We start from the raw sequence: 21,448 nt of genomic DNA, 5'->3' as shown, positions 1-21,448 counted from the left end.
ACAGGACTGCTGCATCCCCGTTCACACGCTTGTGGTCTCAGTCGTCCCCGAGGGAGGGCCGCTGTAATGTGGTGACTGGCTGTGTGTGCCGTTCACGGGAGGCCTCCTTCAAACAGGCACGACATCGACCACCACATCTACTGATGACATCTACCACCACATCTACTGATGACATCTACCACCACATCTACTGATGACATCTACCACCGCATCTACTGATGACATCTACCACCACATCTACTGATGACATCTACCACCACATCTACTGATGACATCTACCACCACATCCACTGATGACATCTACCACCACATCTACTGATGACATCTACCACCACATCTACTGATGACATCTACCACCACATCTACTGATGACATCTACCACCACATCTACTGATGACATCTACCACCACATCTACTGATGACATCTACCACCGCATCTACTGATGACATCTACCACCACATCTACTGATGACATCTACCACCACATCTACTGATGACATCTACCACCACATCTACTGATGACATCTACCACCACATCTACTGATGACATCTACCACCACATCTACTGATGACATCTACCACCACATCTACTGATGACATCTACCACCACATCTACTGATGACATCTACCACCACATCTACTGATGACATCTACCACCACATCTACTGATGACATCTACCACCACATCTACTGATGACATCTACCACCACATCTACTGATGACATCTACCACCACATCTACTGATGACATCTACCACCACATCTACTGATGACATCTACCACCGCATCTACTGATGACATCTACCACCACATCTACTGATGACATCTACCACCACATCTACTGATGACATCTACCACCGCATCTACTGATGACATCTACCACCACATCTACTGATGACATCTACCACCACATCTACTGATGACATCTACCACCACATCTACTGATGACATCTACCACCACATCTACTGATGACATCTACCACCACATCTACTGATGACATCTACCACCACATCTACTGATGACATCTACCACCACATCTACTGATGACATCTACCACCGCATCTACTGATGACATCTACCACCACATCTACTGATGACATCTACCACCACATCTACGGACACCCGACGCCTCTGATGTGGCAGCGAGGCGCAGTATTAGAGGTGGACAAGGTCTTGGTTATCTTGTCGGGAGAGCGATATCGGGGTTGCCAACGTAATTGTATCGAGACTTAAACTGTGAATTTCTTATGTGACTAATAACGATATGAGCGATATGACTGAGTAAAGTAAACTGCAGATCATCACCTACGTGAGGGGCAGGGAGGAAAAAAGGGACCGTAGTGCTAGCCACGTGTCGTCTAAAACGTATAAATTACCATGTGTCTGATGAAGCACATTAGTTTGTTCCCACATTCACATTATTATTTGATTTCCAGTATTGTACTGCCTGTTTAAACATAATGATTAGCCTTAGAGGAACAAATTACACATCTCAACCGTATCCAAGCAACGCATTACATTTAATCTAATGTCACCGCTCCTTCTCCGTTTCATTTCCAACTGCCATATTCCTACACCACCACGCTACGCACGACACCTATGGATCCATACCATCCGAACGCATCCTAGCACATCAACATGTGTTCCCTCCATTAAAAACCAATGAAATAATGCATCAGCACTATATCACTGAAGAGATTTAACACCTAACATGACATCATTTACTATTCTATGCAAATACACAAAGCAAGCACATCCCTCCATAGTCTCTATATCATAATAAGGTTCCACATCCTAATACAGCAGCATATAGAATAAGCTTGATATGTTGATATATCTTGAGGAGAAAAATATAACCCAGAATTCCACAGTGGCTGGCTGGACTCTTTGGTAATATTGATAATATTAAGTAATTACTTAACAATATAAATAACATAAACAAGGGAAGAATGTAGTTCCCTGGACCACCACCCACAGCTGTGTACACATGGTGTACACATAGGGACGATTACATCAGTTCAGTTCCCTTTTGTGCATTGTCAGTAGCAAGGATTCTCCAAGACTGAGCTCATAACTGGAGCCCCACCGACACTGGAGTTTAGAGAGTAAATGATGACTGATACTGATATTCAAAATGTAGCTATACCTGACATTATTCAATAAATGATGCTGTTTCTTAGGGGTGTGGCAGCTCCTTCATATTTGCTGCTCACCCTCAAGCAATGCGTCGGGCCACAGCACTATCGCATTAAAATCATAAACTTAAGAAACAAATTAACTTTATGGGGTGGAGCTACTAACCTTCACACAGGACATGATGTAATACGGTTCGTCCTGGGAGTGTTAGTGTGGATGTGCTCAGTCAAAGCATTAACAGGTTCAACCAACACAGTAGATGATATATATATTAATCAACACCAAAGTTTTCATATCGGCAAGTAGGTAGTGATATCTGTGATTGGCCAACAGATGTATAGGTCGGGCTCTTCTCGTAACCTTGTCTTGGACAAAAGTCTACTTCAGAAATATAAATATATAACCCAACTTTACAAAGACTTCTTGGACAAAGGATTTCGTATGCATATACTAAAACGGTTGGCATTCGTCAAAGAATTCAATAAAATGATTAAGCTAATTGTTTGTATATAAATTTGATTCATGGATGTGCACGTATATTCTGCCAAGGGAGGACAGTTAACGCTTTTGCTGATCAGATCCCGAGGGTGCCAGGTCTCCGTTCCAAGCCAATCTCACAAATTATACAAGCTGTCATTTCAAAAGAAAAAAAAACAACACACCACCCAAGTACAGCCACCACTGTTCATTCTCTCCACGAGCCACAGCTCTCACAACGAGACACCGCAGAGCACACGGCCAAGAGTAACAGAACGCAACCGGAGGGCCGTAAATCTTTAGCGTATTGATCTGCCGTCTGCTCGCTCCTCAATCCCTAACCACTTCCATTACACTTGGCTGAGACAATGGAAACGCCAAACGCACACAGTCCCGCTAACACAGTTCCATGTCAGTTCTTACTGCCGAGGCAAACGAAAATGCTAAATAAATATGTACGTGAACTCTACGATGATTGAAGCCAGTTCTGCTTGCTTCAATCAGGGCATTGGATCACAACGTTACGGCTCATGTAGTCCATTCAAGTCAACTATATTTGTATAGCCATTAATCACAGTAACAGGGCGTTACAGGCCATCTACTGATGACACCCCCCTAACCCTAGCCCCCCCAAAGGCCAAGAGAAACCTCCATTAATTAACAATGAAGAAATCTGGAAAAGGAACAAAGAGTGGGGGAAAAATAATTGTACATGTTTGGTGACGGTGAACTGACATCTTGCCTACAATAACCTGCCAATTCAGATTCAGTGTGGAATATAGTTCCCTCTATTGCAAGAGGATGAGGATCCATCCTCAACACCCCCAACACAGACACACACACAAACACCCCCACAAGCTAGGTGTATTCTCACACCTCCCAGTGAGAATACGACAAGTTCATCAGACAGAAGCAGAAAATCGAAGGACCACTTCCTCCGTTCTCAATGTGCTCTGTTCCCGGGGAGTATTGGATGTAAGGAGCCAAACTGATTTAGTCTGTCGCTCCATGGAGCGTGCTCGTACAGGCACATGCGTCACACAAAAGGCACAGAACAGTACAACAAACAGAGTTCAAAGCTCTCAAAAGCGTCTCAAAAGGAAAATGTTGGTTTTCCCCTCCAGCTTCTTCTGCGCCTGGGGTGTCCCCTGCAGCGCGCTACAAGAAACCCAACCAGAGGATGAAGGTACAATGAAAGTGAAACTACAGAGTTCTATGGGGAAACTTTAGATTTTTTTTTTCTCTAACTTGTTCCGTGTGGTGTCAAACCAAACACTTCCGCTGAGATCGGAGAGAAATGAGAGATACGTTTTTGTGTGCAGGAAAAACGGTTTGCCTGGAGGGAGTTGTGTGAACAGTGTGTGTAGGGTGTGCGTCTGTAACTGTGCGTCTGTGGGTGTGGGTCTGTAGGTGTGCGTCTGGCGGTGTGTGTCGTGGTGTGCGTCTGGCGGTCTGTTCTGTCGGTGTGCGTCTGTAGGTCTGGTCCGTCTGTAAGCGTGTGTCTGTAAGTGTGCCTGCCTGTGTCCACTCTACTCACTCCACGATGGTCTCGCGGTCGGTGATGTCCCCCAGCACCATGCGCTGGATGATGCTGCTGTGCTCCTCCTCCGACAGGCTCTTGTGGGAGACGAGCGGCGTGTTGTACTTGGTGGCCGGGGAGGGGTCCACGCCCTGGAGCCACGCGTGGCCCTCGATCTCGTCCAGGGACGCCCGCCCCTTGGGGTCCCTCTGGAGCATGCGGTCGATCAGGCTGCAGAGACGGGAGGGACACGTTGGGTAAATGGACTGCATTTATATAGCGCTTTTATCCAGAGTGCTTTACAATATTGCCTAACATTCACCCGAGCATGCACAGATTCACACACCGACGGCGGTGTCAGCCATGCATGGCCAGCTCGTCGGGAGCGGTTAAGGTTAGGTGCCTTGCTCAGGGACACCTCGACACTCGGAGGAGGAGCCCGGGGATCGAACTAGCAACCTTGCGTTTACCAGCCAAACCCACTCTACCTCCTGAGCTACTGCCGCCCCCGTGTTGGGGGATGAGTTACAGGAAGTTAGAGGAGAGATCAGTGCATTTAACGTCGGCACGTCCATGAGAGTCCACATTCGGTTTGTATCGCCTTCCAAAATAAAAGGGTTTTAAAAAAGATAGAATTTCAGTTAAGTTGAGCCGAGAATGTGTAATCACTGATAGTCACAGCTCAGCTCTAGCGGCACAAAATGACAGAAAAAGGTTTCAAACACTGAGATCATGGTTTAATGGGATTAGGAGGGGAAGGAGATATGTTGGCTGCATTGAATGATTATTCAAAGAAAAGAAATAAGCTGCAGCTCCAACCATCTTAAAGCAGACCCTCTGACCCAGTCCAAAAACGTAAGTCTATATACATGGTCCATTTGTCTCGGAAGCATTGTTTAGAATTAGTTGACACTCATGCTAGTGTTTAGACAAGACTAGATATGAGTTGATTGTGTGGGGGTGTGTAAGCCCATACTGAGCTCAAAAGTAGAACCTATCACAGGCTATTGGCCAATATGCCTATGTATGCAAATATTGTCAGCGCACCGCGAGCTGGAAGGATGGTGGTGCTTGCACTTTGAAAAGAATGCCACAAAGCCATTATAGAACCATTTTCTGGAGGAAAAACCTTTTAAGATACCATGCAGGCATAATTAGCCACACATGCAGGATATCAAATCCCAAATATATTCAGTTATTTTTGGCTGCCGAAATAAGTGCCAGGGCAAGAGTTGAGATAAAAACTGAAAACGGCATATTGCCTTTGAGGCATTTCTTGCTGTCTGAGTCCGAGACCAACTTTTGCCAAGGCTCCACAAGATCAGTCCAGCGTTACATAATCAGGCAATCTGGACCTGGGAAGGCACCAAACTTTGTAAGCTGAATAAAACATTTTTTAACTGCATTGAATTTCTGACAAACACTTGCACCAAGGGAATTGTAATACAACGACATTCACACTATCCACGAATCACTATGGCTTTGGGACAAATAAAAACTCTTTTAACAAACACAGTACATTTCTGCTAACAGTGTTGCTCCTAGGTGAATTATTTTAATCCCCTAGGAGTTAAGAGATTTAAACCATAGTCCATCAGTCATTCCAGTCTGGTCCAGTCCAGTCACTCAACCGGGGGATTTGAGTAGCCGGACCGAGGCACTACCAGCATGACAGCAGGACTGGCGGGGAGGACGACAAAGGCTCTCCTCAGGAGGCAGCAGAACGGGCCCGTCTATCTGGGCCCTGCCGGCCCACTGATAAGAGCTGGGCCCCGGCGTGTCCGCTCAGCCCTCTAAAGGGAATGGGTTTGCACGCTTTGCACTGCATTTAAATTCACTCTCTGTGTGCCTCCCTTTTGTTATGCGTAATAATTCACATACCCCCTCAACCCCGCTGCTTACATAGGGTCGCGTATAGGCAACCCGCCGTATTTATAGTTCAATAAGAACCGGCCCCGCATCTGTCACTTCATGGCTTATCCTTGAGCCGCAGAAGAGTAGACGCACAATGGTACAACAAAGAGATCAACACACTGAGTTATGTGTGTGGGTGAGTTATGAGTGAGTGTGAGTTATACGTGTGTGTGTTTGCACAATTTCACACAGGGCCGACACGATTTACTGTAAGCACGATAAAAAAATGCTAGAAACATAAATTATGTATGTCGGCAAATACTAAAATAATTATCACTATATTTTTGCGGCAATTCCCAAATAGGGTGGCAATTATCAGACTCCCAACAGCCAATAAACCAAAACATGAATTACCTGAACGACAGTTCCTCTGAATGTACAACCATAGAGAGAGAGAGCAAGAGAGAGAGAGAGAGAGACGGTGTGAATTGTGCATGTGTTTACAATTGTTTGTGTGCTCTATGCGGCGGTACAGTAATGACAGGAAGTGAGGCTAGGAACACTGTGTTCCACGCTCACTGCCTTGGCGTCACATCTATTGGCCCGTGTGAACATCGGCCGCGCGCCACACTGCTGGAGCAGCGAGCGAGGGGGGAGAAAAGAGAGCTCATAGTAGAGCGAAGGGGAGAGAGAGGGAGATCATAATAGAGCGAAGGGGGAGAGAGGGAGATCATAATAGAGCGAAGGGGGAGTGAGGGAGATCACAATAGAGCGCCCGTTGGGGGGGGGAGAGGGGGTGTGCGTGTGTGCGCGTGTGTGTTTGCATGTCTTCCAAGAATAATCCTTAATTATCATATAAATGAAAGAAAAAACACAACGCTCAGAATAATAACAGGACGCCGAATGGGTTGAGTGCTTAGAAAGGGAAAAAAAGAGCCGGCAAATAATTAATATTTTTTTGCGGAGCGCAAATGTAATTTACAACTCTCGCACCGCACACAGTGAGGGAGTGCCAGAGAGGTGGGGATAAACACAGAGAGACCGAAAGAAAGAAGATGAAAGAAAAGAAGAATTGCAGTGATGGATAATGTGGGCTAATGTGAATCCACTAGTGCCTCGGCAACTGGAGCATGCACTAGCAGGAAACTGTAGTTGTTATTTATAATCCCCGCTCTTCATTCTTTCTAGCACACAAACAACACGGAAATGAAAACAGCCTCAACTCCTCCTGCTGCTGCTGCTGCTTTATATTCCCTTTAGGTCTCTCCTCTATGGGCCACCCCGTCTCCCCTGGGCCAAGGGGGAGAGAAGCCTTTTCCTTACCCTTTCTCACAGGCGCCTTCTAACACAGACAAAGGTCGACCACCGGCCCGTGGGCCAATTAACACAAAAGACGAGCTTAGCGAGGCCTTCCACATTGGCCATCAAGTCTGTTTCATTTAAGGCCAAAGCAATCAAAATCGCTGTTTGCCACTTCACGTCGCTTATGATTAGATTTATATGCCGTTAAAAGGCCAGATATGTGACAATGCTTCGAGTAGCACAGCTAACCCGAACTAGCAGATAGGAATAATGATAGAAACAGACCTGGAATAAAGGCAGGCCTAAGCTAGCAAGTTTAATCAAGTGAAAGATTAAAGTTAGAGTCCCGACGTTGCACAGGTTAAGTTAGAAAGAACAGAAGGAAAGCAGTATGTGTACATACGTATATCCCCTATGTAAATCCCTGAATGGTTGTGTGCTTTAAATACAAAAATAAAGTTAGGAGGCATTGTAATTCAGGAACCTGTGAACAAGGCATTAGCCGTTTATGGAGGTGCCAGTTTCCCTGTCAACCATCCAGCACTCTACCCTGGTAAAATCCTCAGGAACATCAGTCTATTGGCTAACAAAGTTGATACTCGACATGCTCAACATACATAAAACATCAAAGCCCATAAACAACCATACAACTGAAGCCTGACCCACGCAAACTGGGCAAGGGTCATCATCTCCATTGAAAACCAGTATACCGCTCACAAACTAGTCTCAGAACAGGTTATTAGCATGGCACGTTGTCGAATTTAAAAACATTTTTAAACAATCGCTGAGTGATGCGATACGTTACGTTAATTAACTGCATTTAAGGGGTTGTTTTGAATAAAATGCTTTAAGTACTCGACCAATCAGAGGTGTTTAGCGCTGCAATCCCCATCCCAAAGTTCCTGTACATTTGGATAGTACTACCCCCCGCACAGGGACCTTTTGAGAGGTGTCCCCGGAACTAAATTTAGACCATGGTTCCGCACTGTTCCTCCAAAGGTTTCTAGTTCCTTAGGAACGGTATAGTTTACCAAAATGTTGAATATTTGTTTAGTTTTCAGTAGGTTGTGGCAGTGTACTACAACATAGTATAAATATGCGTATATATTCAAATATTAGCTATTATTTATTTATCTACCTAGATTTACTTTACATGGATTTTAATTGTTTTTCTAAGCTGAATTATATTTAAAGTTCAAGGAAATCCCCTCTAAAAAAGAGAAAATACATGATGTTTCCAAAGACGTGTTTAACAATCTTGATCTCAATATTGAACAAAATAATTATTATTGTTATGATTTATGCCGTAATCAAGCATATTAGAGCGCATAATAGATAGTTGAACACAAAAGAGCCCTACTCTATCCTCTATCGAAAAAAGAAGCCTAGCAAAAAAGTATAGATATAAAACAGTAGACCATGTAGCACACACAGCAGCTACCCAGCTACAGGCATTGAGCCATTACCATCTCTCATACACACGCTAACACCTTTAGTTCTGGAACAGTGTTCATCCTTCAGTCAGTTCATTAGGCGCAGACACAGCTCAACTGACAGACGATACTTGGAATAGCGCGAGCAGCATCAGGGTGGTGGCGGTTACGAACGCTCAGGGTTTTTGGAGGGGGAACAGGTGTAGCCGAGGAATCCTTCTCAACAATTACACTGGTGCCTATTTTGATGGGGTGTGACAAGGACTCGCCGACTTTGAGACCAAACACCTTTTCCCACCCCTGCAGTCAAACTAATCAGATTGCTTACAGCTGTCCCCTGCTTAGCCATCCAATCGCGTCAGATGTAGCCGCCAAAAGCGAGAGGAGATAAGTGTCTATTTCCTGCGTCTAAAAATAGCCACACATGCGGCAGGATTGTAAGCATAAAGAACAGGCCATATGCCGTATTTCAAGTCCAATGGCGCCGAGGTTGACAATGACACTCTGCAAAACACGTTACAAAAACCTGGACAGACCGGGCGGACTGAAAAATACGGATTGCCGTCAACACTTTCCTCTTTTAGGGAGAAAATTGCTTTTCTTTGGAAGCAGCCAGCACAATGTCCCTCCACCCCTATTACATGGAGTTGACGGACTCCCTCTTAATCTGCGGCCAAGATGGAACGCTCAGTGTGGTTGGAAGACCACAAGACTGCCATTGGCCGTGTCTGTTTTTACCAAAATGTAATGAGGCCGGGAACCAGAACTTCATAATCCACCAATCCGGTCAGTTGAGTGTTCAGATTAGTGTCGGCCATTACATGTAATCCAGAGAAGACAGATAGAGCTTTAAAGCAGCCAACCCATTAACAAATTCTTAATTCACTTTTATCTACTCTAGTCCGTGAAAGCGGCTCGACGATTGGTGCCAGGAAGCAAGGATTTACGTTGATTTATTTGAACAACTATCGCGAATAACACATGTGTTCAGTACGACAAGTATGTTATCTAGGTACGTGACTATCTACAATTAGAGTGTGGCTCCTGCTTGGGCCAAGGGGCTTGCACGCTGCCCAAACAAACACCAACATCGGACCAGTGTACCATACACCTTGGTGGTCTTGATGCAGAAGTTTTGCCGCAGAATTGTCGTTGGCCAATCATCTATAGTTGGGTGTCTGTGTTTGTTTGGGAAGTGTGTAATGTTCCAAAGGAAGCCCGTCACACAACATTCTAACCTAAATAAAATGTCTTAATATTTACAAAAACTATGTATTTAGTGTTTTTTTAACACTATATGAACACACAAAATCTTTATCTGCAGTCAACGTTTGAGTGAGCAGGTATTCTTGCAGAATCTCTCTTGTGTATATAACCAAGCACACCATCAGTTATCCTTAAGGCCCATTTGCACCAGATCCGTCTCAGACGTGGTACAGCAGCTGTGTTCCGTACTGCAATCCACACTAGAAGTGGTGCGGACACGTTCCGGCTGAAATATGGCTCAGCGATGTCACAATGTAGTCCTCAGCAAGACGCCAGCCCGCTCACGACACTAGACTTGCGATTAGAGAGTAGACGAGGCATCGACGCAGACTTTCATTTCTTCTCTAATCATCTCCTCATTTTCGATGATTAAAATAAGAAATGCTGTCTGTGAGTCTGTAGCAAATCTTACGTCGTAATTGTTGAAGTATTCAAACATTAGCAAGGTGCCACTGATTAGCCATTGATACCATAGATAGACTGTATAATATTACCCTGTTACTGAATTGCATAGGGGTCGATGTGAGCTCATGAATATCCATGAGCGAATGCACACTGCTGTAGAAGTGTTCTGAGACACGGCTGCAAACCGGCAAAAAAAATAGAAGAGGCAAGTATCGTAAACCAAGTGCCGGTTTGGGGACTGTTCTATGCCGTGCCACGACCGTAGCCAGTGGAATAGTCTACATTGACTAGAATGGTTTCTATTGTCTGTGGCAAACGTTTTAATGCTGTGACGCTTCTGAGACGGATCTGGTGGAAATTGCCCTTTAGTGGGGATTTGTTAAAGATGACTGGTGCCTCCAGTCCATTTTTAGGGATTTATTTTGCACTCTGCACACTAGCCAAAATGTAACTTTTGATGTAAGTGCAAGAATCTCTAGATTCTTCATTTGTTGTAAACCCTGTTCAACTGTTAACTAAGCAGAGGCAGTTTTAAGGATTGTCAGACGCACTTACAAGCAGCGAAGGGGGAAGGCACTAGCATGCTAAATATTAGCGCTGGAGCCATGGAAACTACCTGACAGCAGAGGCAATGAAAAGTGAACTAAACAACAGTGCCATCAACAACATGTGTGTGTGCGTGTGTGCGTGTGTGCGTGTGTGCGTGCGTGCGTGCATGCGTGTCCGTGCGTGCGTGTGTGTGTGAGAGAGACTTACTCTTCGCAGGCGTTGGAGACGTGGGCAGGTACAGTGTATTTACAGTCCATGATCATGGTGAGGGTCTCACTGTCGTTGGCCTCTTGGAAGGGCGGCTGGCCACACACCAACATGAACAGGATCACCCCCAGACTCCAGATGTCTGAAGCCAGAGAGAGAGACAGAGCGCAAACAGTGTTTGGTCAGTTGTGGTTCAGTTAACCTCACTTTAGGAGCCATTCGTTACATGTGGGAGCATGACATGTACAGAAATGCAAACAAATTAAAATAAATAAAAAGACAGCCTGAAAATGTTTGAAGGGAGCTGCTTTGTCAAGTAAATAAACCTTAATGTGGAGGTGATTGTTATCACTTCCAAATGATGGGTACTAAACCTAGAGGGATGAAAGAACCTGAAAGAAACACATAAAAAGTGTGCTTAAGTGCTTGATGAATTAGCGGTAGAGGGAGAGCTTACACAGAGACATAAACAGTATAACCTCACTATAAATACACTGCCATAGCTCCCAAGAGAAATGCTTGCTTTTAAAGCATATGATTTGTGACCATCAGAACCAGATAACACAAATATTACTGCAAAAATGTTTTACTTCTCATATACATGTCTGCACATTTTTATAATGCAGTGTTGCATCAATTAACACCACTGTTGCACGTTCATTTAAAAACATGTATGTATCTTTCTATACACCTTCATATAAATACTTTGTATGAAATTAAATTTTACATTCTGTAAGGGCTCTTATTTTATATTGGATACATTCAATTATGTAGAATGAATCTACATCATTGGGCAACGTAAATGCCTGCTTACCAATTGAGTGAGTGAGTTAGTGAGAGAAATAGTACATTCTGCGAGAAGCTTAACTGTCAGCATGTGGAAGCACTGGCCCATGTAGATGCCAAACAAACCAAATGCAGGACACCCACCCACACACACACACACACACACACACACACCTCCCCCCCACAGGTAACATAACTAAATACAGAAGGGTTAGTATTGGATAAAGGCCTGAGCTTAGCTACATTTTTGTTTTCGCTGTATGTGTACACATATTGTTATAAGGATTACACAATATAGAAGGAATGAAAATATAATTTTGGTTTTGCTCGTCAAAGTGTCAAATCTTGTCACAGGAAAAGTTGGCCTTATTATTTTCAGTTCAACAACTTAGTTTGGTTTAGGCAACACAACAACTAGGTAAAGGGGTAAGGGTAAGGCAGAAAGCCCTTCCTGGCTAGGGTTAGCCACCCGACCTCACCAAAAGAAATGTACGTTAACATTTCAGCCTGACTAAAAACAAATAATAGTTTTTTGAAATATGTAGAAACCAAAGCTATTTATTTTAAAGGCTTGATAGGCTATAGTTAATCTTCGTTGACTAGTTAATAACTATGAATAGCTCATTAACTCCCATCACCTTTCTCAAGGCAAAGGTTTGAAAATGATTTAGCAAAAAAACAAAACACAGACCACCATTACTAAAGAGAAGATGCGCACGGCTTAGAGTTTAGTTGTGCTTATGCTTGCCATCTGAGAGTGGAGGGCTAACAGCAGGGACATTAAGAGGATGTTTCAGAAATCCTCTGGAAGCCAGACAGGAAGTGGACCAAGTCCAGGAACAACATGGTTATGGTGAGAGAAAAGGAGAGTAACAGAGACAGAGCGAAAGAGGGAGTGAGTGTTGGAGAGAGAAGTCTTTGTGCTTATGCATAAGAGTGTGGGAGGCAGTTTAGCGAAATGCCAATTTCTTATGTCTCGGGACACCTTTACCGATCCTGTTTAGCGAGAATCTGTGCACAGCGACGGCTCGGAACGGGGCGTGCACGACGGCTATGTGCATGTGGGGAAGATGCAAGGTAAACTGCCTGAGTGTGTCTGTACCGTTTTCTTTACTGGACAGTTACAACAATCAAAAACACCGAGCATCTGTGTACTGTGTTCATGAGTGTGCACTCACACACTTTCTTTGCCCCGCGAGAAGCTAAACTGTCAGCATGTGGAAGCACTGGCCCATGTAGATGCCAAACAAACCAAATGCAGGACACCCACACACACACACCCCCACAGGTAACATAACTAAATACAGAAGGGTGAGAAACAGACTGCAGCATGCAGCTTGGAGAGTAAACACAAGCCCGGCTGATACTTCTGCTTGCAGACACAAACTGGGTTTTCCGTCTGACTGGTAAGTAGCCATACAGGGTCAATAAAAGATATCTAAAAATCATATTAAAACACTAGAAGCGCCAGCAGCACTTAACAACTTTTGACCGCCCGGTCCGAACCATTTTCGTTTGAAGTGACACCAAGAGGCCACTGGATGGGTCATCTCTCTTAAACTGCTGCAACAGTCTTTTGACAGATTTTGAGTTCGATTTTAGCATTGGATATAAGGCCTGAGCTTTGCTACATTTTTGTTTTCGCTGTATGTGTACACATATTGTTATAAGAATTACACAATATAGAAGGAATGAAAATATAATTTTGTTTTTGCTTGTCAAAGTGTCAAATCTTGTCACAGGAAAAGTTGGCCTTATTATTTTCAGTTCAACAACTTAGTTTGGTTTAGGCAACACAACAACTAGGTAAAGGGGTAAGGGTAAGGCAGAAAGCCCTTCCTGGCTAGGGTTAGCCACCCAACCTCACCAAAAGAAATGTATGTTAACATGTCAGCCTGACTAAAAACAAATAATTGTTTTTTGATTATTGAAAAATGTAGAAACAAAAGCTATGGTTTATTTTAAAGACTTGATAGGCTATAGTTAATCTTTGTTGACTAGTTAATAATAACTATGAATAGCTCATTAACTCCCATCACCTTTCTCAAGGCAAAGGTTTGAAAATGATTTAGCAATAATAAAAAAAAATCCCTGTTATCTGCCAGTTTACAAACATTTTACACAAAACTGCCAAGCTTGTTACGTGCCCGGGGAGAATATCACAGTCGACAAACAACTGTTCCCTACAAAAGTGACAAGCCTGGCAAGTTTGGAATCCGATTTTGGATGACGTCCGATGTTGACACCAAATACACATTGAAAGCCGTTCCATATTTAGGAAACGAGGTAAACAGGCCGCCTGGAGAACGGCTAGCTGACAATGTTTTCATGAAACCCACCAAACCTTTTTAGGTAAAAATATCAAACCAGTTCATATTGGTAACAATGCAGAAAAAAACGCAGAGTAATGCCCAATAGCTGACTGGCAGTGAAACCCTGAGATAGAAATGCATTTACTGCTGATAAGGGAACTGGGAGCAGATCAGAAAGATCTAAAGATTGTGCTTAAGATATTTTCAACAATACTTTTTAACTGTAAAATGATAATAGAGATTGATATTGATGTGTTCTCACATCCAGGCCTATTCCATGTAAAATGTTTTGTTATATAGGACTATTACAGTAGAATATTGTTTTTTGTAAACATAAACCTACATGAAAATAAATGTTTTCATAACAAACTTCATAGTAACATTAGTTATTTTGGTCCAAGTGCTTGAAATTAGTAATTGTTTAGTCTGCTTAGGTTTCATTTTAAGTGTTAAACGTTTGCGACGCATGCTGAAGTCAAGGTCCACTGCGACCTTGCAGCTACAGCAGGGTTCATGTGTACAGCTTTTAAAGACGCGGAATTGCTTGTAACCAATGTAACATACCAATATCATCTCAGAAATGTAAGAACCGGCATGTAAGCAAGACATATTCAGGAGAGCGATGCTGAGACATGACCAAGATTTTTTACAAGAATGATTTATATTTACTAGCGGTCAAACAGACCTCCCCTCAAGGCATTTCTAGTGTTGAGGCATCCAACACTCCCTTCCTCACCTCATCAGTGCAGTAGAAACACAGGGCTCATTCAGTCTGATGGGGCAGAGGGAGACGTCTGCATCACTCTCATTAAATATTGGCAGCTCTGGGCCTAATTATTCAGAGGAGCATTTTAGGCAACTTTCTAATTAAGCTAATGCCCTCAAACACTTAATACGATTGGCAGAGGTACACTTGCTTGTGTGCAAATTATTTTTGCCGGATAGGCAGCAAATCCAAAGAAAATTCGACTATCGCAATAAAATAGCGATAGTGATGTGATCTTTGATTACTTCTTTATTTTCGTTCAGTAGCCCCTGGCATCTGAGCACAGTTTGCCTGGAGAAAGTAGGCTAATAAAAAAAACTATTATTCGATGTCTGGTAACAGTGATGTCTGTTGAATTTCACTAAGCCCAGGAACAGGGTGGAACAGGGTGAAACAAGATTTTGAGGAGCTGGTTTTAAAAATGTACCTTACCCAAAATATATACATTATATATAAATAACATTGGATGTAATTTGGCAATCACTTCCAATTCTAACTTTTAAGACTGATACAACTAAGCAGAGCCATAGCCTGTGTGTGTGTGTGTGTGTGTGTGTGTGTGTGTGTGTGTGTGTGTGTGTGTGTGTGTGTGTGTGTGTGTGTGTGTGTGTGTGACAGACAGCCCCTTCAGCTATGAAGGAAGAGGGAGCTGGCAGTCTTGTGGAGACTTGATCGTCATTGTCATTATATATATATTTTTTTTTTTTGTATGATATGTCATCATACCTCTCCCATCTATAAACCACAAACCATGTCTTTGGCCTTGAAGCGGGTTCTCCAAGCTCCCTAATGAACTGGAAAATATTTGGAGGCAGATGGCTACCGTAACATTCATTTACACAACCGCTTGGCGTGTGAGACACCAGTGGCTGAATTTCAAAAGGGGTTTGACTTTTTAATCTTGCTTTTCCCATCGCTCCCCCTTTGAATACAGAAGGGAATCTTGGCAGGTTGTAAAAAGGGTTGTCTCCCGCACTAAAAAACCTCAGCATTAGCCTATTAGCCTTGGGTCTGCATTAGCAGGTTAGCCTGGTGTCTGCACTAGCAGGTTAGCCTGGTGTCTGCACTAGCCTTGGGTCTGCATTAGCAGGTTAGCCTGGTGTCTGCACTAGCAGGTTAGCCTGGTGTCTGCACTAGCCTTGGGTCTGCATTAGCAGGTTAGCCTGGTGTCTGCACTAGCAGGTTAGCCTGGTGTCTGCACTAGCAGGTTAGCACGGTGTCTGCATTAGCAGGTTAGCCTGGTGTCTGCACTAGCAGGTTAGCCTGGTGTCTGCACTAGCAGGTTAGCCCGGTGTCTGCACTAGCAGGTTAGCACGGTGTCTGCACTAGCAGGTTAGCACGGTGTCTGCACTTGCCTACTTTTCCATCTTAGACACGGCTTCTTAACACTTTTAGTGTATCTTTCATCCTGTTTGGTATGATCTCCGCAGCCTTCCGGGATGCAGTGGTGATGGAAAGAGAGTAAACACTTTCTTTAATGTCTGTGGATGAACCATTGGCCACTAAAGCAAACGCAAGTTCAAGTTAGAATGGAAAATAAACTTGAAGAAATGCTGCATAGGCCCCAAGGACAATGTTCTCATTACATTGACATTGGATCAGAGTATCTTTCATGTTTTAGTGTGACAGGGAGGTGGAGCTCAGTGTGCACTGCAAGGCTCCCAACAGCCCCAAATGGAAATGCAATGAAAACACTCATCCACGGTGGGAAAAACCACTGCATGTCAGCATGAAGGGTAATGGGTTATTTTGATCCGTGGCATCAAAGGCGTTAAGTACTATGACAGCCCTCTGAAATACACGCTGGCACTCCTATACAAATTGAGAATACCAGCATGTTGGTCCAACACCAAGTCTTTGGATGGGGACAGGGTCCAGTCCATTACGCTCCACATCTGCTTAATTTTAGTGGCGCTTCGCAGCCCTAAACTCTGCCCCTGCTGGCGGTCTCACTCCTCACCTTCTGCTGCTGTAACTCTGACATGGCTGTGTGCAGAGAAAGGTCAGCGAGGGTATCATTGTAGTTGCTTAGCGCACCGTGTACCAATCAGCCCTCTGCCATGCCTCGACAAACGCAGGATCATTTGAGAAGCCTTTGCTGTGATGAAGAAGGTCTGTGCCAAGCCACTGCGTGTGTGGGTGTGTGATGTGAAGTTGTGGCTTCCCAGAGTGAGAGAGAACTCTGTATGCTCCTGTCGCATGGGTTGGTGCATTACAAGGTTGAAAAGTCGCTGTGTGAATGCGCGATTGCATTCCGACATTGTAAAAGGTACTGTCCAAAGTACACACCAGCGCTGACTGATGCAGCTCCGATAAGGAGGTGGGTGTTGAACAGACTTAGCCACCAAAAATTGTGGTTTTAAAATATGGACGTTTTACAGACAAGCTGATGTTAGCCAAACAGACTTAGCCACTTGTCAAAAACTCACTTGTCTAAAAATATGGATGGATTACCAAATCCTGATAATTCCCTGCAGTAACGCAAGATATGCTATAGTGACTAGTGACCATTATTGACATGTTATCATGAGGCAGCGTCCACCCACAGCCCAACTACTAAAAGCTCTTCGTCTGCCAAGACGCAGAACTAGATTTTGAACAATGACTTTCTTTGAACCTGGCAAGAACCAATTACGGGCTGCAGCAAATTAATTGCCAAATCTGAGTGTCAGTTCAACATGAGTCCATCATATTTAAGTTGATCTACATATTGGATTTGGATACGCACCCGGTTGGTAACTCTTAGATTTGAACTTCTCTTGCAGATGAAAGTATCAAGAAAGGCTCCCGTCTAGACAGCTGGCTGAATGTAAAGGACATACTTGTGTACCTATAGCAATGCATTTCATCACACAGGCTATGACCAACATAATGACAATAAGAGAACATCACTAATGCAAAGCATTGGATAGCCATGTTGAGATCAAACTAAAACAAAAATCACTTTTTATTTATCATTTGATGGAAGCTGTGAGGATGTATGGTAAGGTGTATTCAAAGCGGTATACTCCTGTAATGGTCATGAAAAAGTTAACTTGAGTGCATATTTGTCACATAACCAGCTTCCATCATTCATCTAAATAGCAACCACAGCTGATTAAGAAAGTCATTTTGGCTTTGGATTCCTAAAACACTTTGGTCTATGTCCATCAAAAAGCTAAAAGGAGGTAATAGGCCAAAAGGGGAATCAAAGACTTGAGCAGTATGCGGCAACATCAGCATTTTCACTCAACTAGCTTTACCTGCTTCTTAGAAACAAAGGCCTTTCAATTTAAATATAAGATGGAGAACAACTGATGAACATATCTTGTTTTTCAGAAAAGCTGTCTTCAATTTAGCCCGAGCCAATCTATTAATTCTCCAAATAAATTTCCTCCACCTTGGGACTGGTCGCATGATCAAACTCCTACAAGGCTCCAATATGCCCCCATCCTTAACCGATTTATTAGGAAACAGCTAATGACTTTCTCCTTCTCCAGCCAGATAATTAAGGAAAAAGTGTATTCAACCCACAACACACACACACACACCATCATATCTCTATGTTCTCATTTTAGTAAAAGACAACATTAACTCATGGGCTAGGCAGACGAGGACACACCTAGCGACAAGTAGTTTGTGGACTGGCTCATATGCTGGGCAACAGCAACAGAGCAACAGCAGCTGAGCATAGGTTCAGCCAAGGCCAATTCAGCTAACAAAATGCTGCAATAGATCAGAAAGTGTAAAAAACTAAGATTTCATTAGATCTCTTAAAATAGTAAACTATACTTTTTTCTTTAAATTACAATAAAACACAAATATAAATTCAATCGTATCCAGTAAGCAGTTTGGTATCTGTTGCACATGAACCACCATGACGTTCACCAGAGATCCCTGACACAATGACTCTGAAACCTTTTGTCATGGTTAAAATTAACTCCCCTCCACCGGTTAGACTGAAGTCATCTCAAGTGGGCCTACACAACACTGTTGCTTCAAAGACATGTCATGTAACTCGACGCAAGTCTTTAATGAACCCAAAACAATATTTTTTGCCCAACCGGTTCGCTCTCTCGACACCACAAACAAACACATCGAGGTGCATGCACAGCATACCAACAAAGGATTCAGGGGGAGCTGAATGATTGCTGTGTGCTTTCGTTGTGACAATGCTCTGGTGGGTGGTCCCGGTGTCTCTTCTTCCTCGCAGCATGGCCGACATCCCACATGCAATCAGACGTTATGATGATTGCGTGCGTGCGTGCGTGCGTCCGGCGTGCATGCCAATCATGACTGACCAAAAGGAAAACATCTTGTCTTCATCTATTCGCTCTAAGTATACGTGTACGAATAAAAGGACAACCCCACTGACAGACACAGACCGTCTAGTCAGTGGAAGGATGTTTCCACAGGACGGCGGATCCAGGCTAACCGGTCCACAGCAACTGCAGAGGCATTCTCGGTCAGATCACAGAAATACCATCATATATTTGTTTTCCTAGAAGCTTATGCACTACCCAGGATGCTTCCTGCTTGCTGTTGATGCAGTAGGCCAGCATCCATAGCAGAGTAACCTAGGGCTGGGGGATAAAACGATAACGATATGTATTTGCGATAGACAAGTAATCAATATCAATAGAAAATGCGTTCGATAGAACGTTTCGAAAAAAGAGTCTAGCTCCGCTTTGAACCAGAGGTTGTGAAGCAAGGTTGGTTGCATAAACAAAGGCACACGTCCTCTGATACCTATGGAGTGACATGCCAATGGCCAATCATGTAACAGTATCAAGTTTGGCTGTGCCATCTCGTCTCGCATGTGTGTTTCATAACAGAAACAGCACGATGTGAGGAACAAAAGATCAAACTAGCAAGGAAATTGTAAGTAATATATATGAAGATAGTTCTTCTCAGATCTCAGGCTTCTCTATGTTTACATTTAACACTGCAAATGTTTTTAGAACACTTTTTTGTAGCACATGTTTTTGAGCACTTTGTAATTGATAATTGTTAAGTTTTCATTGTGATGTTCATTTTCATTCAGACTTATGTTTATATTTGAGTTTTCCATGGTTGTGTTGACATTCCTTTTCCCTGTCTGCCTACAATCAGGGGAAGGTTAAGTTTAAAATAAAACTTTACGTTTATATTTTTCTCCTGGTCCTTATTTTTCATTATTATTATTATTAAATTATTATTATTATTCATAATTAAAAATTAGCAATAATTATCGATATCGACTGATATGAAACACATATCATGATACAGTTTTCAGTTTTTTTTTTTTTTTTTTTCGCCCAGCCCTAGAGTAACCTTATTATCACTCAGATAGGGGTACTGTCACGTGTCTCATGTTCTACACATTGACTTTTCAAATAATGTACTGGAAACCTCAAAAGTAATCGTCTGGGCTTATTAAACAACAGGAAATCTGTGTTCACATTAGGCATTTGTCAATTGACAAGGAAAATTAAATCACCGGTGGTTAAAACAACAATGACTGAAAAGATTAATAATATCATTTGCGATAAAAAACAGTTTGGGCCATAAATAAACAATGATTTGTGTATCCTAATCTGTTTTAATAACAAAATTAAACAATTTATTTGATTCAAAAGGTATTTACCAAACTCCATACTGTAATTTGTGAAATTTGAGAGTGTAGGGTCACATTTCCTCGAATATCGAAGATATTCAGTGTGCATTCTCTCCCTCAGAACAGAGGTCGGCCTAAACTATCGTCCATTGTTGCAGTGAATCATTTGCATAAGATGCGGGCAATGTGTTTACTGGAGAAGCACGTTGACCGTCAGGTGTAACCGCATTCCTCCCTATACAGTCTGGTTATGAGCCCTATCTAGATAATAGGCGGCATGTCTCAACAGAGTCCCAGAGTTACTGCGTTATCTAACAAAGCTATGTGGCAATTGTCGTGACTAGGTCAAAGCAACACAGAAATTCCAACAAGGAATGGCAAAGTAAAGTTCAGCTGGTTTATAGACATTGTGGTTTCATATGCCCCCTTTCCACCGACAGTACCAGCTCAACTCCCCTCGACCCGCCTTTTTTTGCGTTTCCATTGCCAAAAAAAGTACCTGGTACTGTTACAAAAAAAGTACCTGGTACTTTTTTTTAGTAGCACCTCCGTCGAGGTTCCAAGCGAACTGAGCAGGTACTTTTGTATGACGTAAACAGGCTGCTGGTAACTGATTGGCCAGCGGCTGCAAACGGGAATAATCACACAAAGTTAAGTTGTGTCCAGCGTGGCTGGATTTGCCTTGTGTGTCGCTCCTTTCCCGGGGCTAGAGTTAGGCTGCGCGTTGTTGTGTGTGTCCGGCGTGGTTGTGTGTGTTCAGCGTGGCTGGAGTCCACGGACCCGCTCCCGAGGGGGACACGGATCAGCGTTTCGCTGTTTCGTTTGTGTCGTTCCTTTCCCAGAGCTCGAGTTTCACCTCCA

General features: G+C 43.3%; 1 protein-coding gene across 1 annotated transcript in view; it reads right to left on the bottom strand.

Moving 5' to 3' along the window:
• The window catches only part of snrka (SNF related kinase a), a 46,056-nt gene that overhangs the window by 8,800 nt on the left and 15,808 nt on the right, over positions 1–21,448 (bottom strand). Inside the window, exons 3-4 of the mRNA XM_084472378.1 lie at positions 11,149–11,290; positions 4,151–4,363 (exon numbers count right to left, since the gene is read on the bottom strand). Coding sequence (XP_084328504.1) covers positions 4,151–4,363; positions 11,149–11,290 — 355 coding nt within the window. The remainder of the gene's footprint in view (positions 1–4,150; positions 4,364–11,148; positions 11,291–21,448) is intronic.

Source organism: Micromesistius poutassou (genome assembly GCF_964030765.1).
Source record: "Micromesistius poutassou genome assembly, chromosome: 8".
NCBI lineage: Eukaryota > Metazoa > Chordata > Actinopteri > Gadiformes > Gadidae > Micromesistius > Micromesistius poutassou.
The sequence above is the reverse complement of the archived record's forward strand: the minus strand, read 5'-3'. Positions and strand labels throughout refer to the sequence as shown.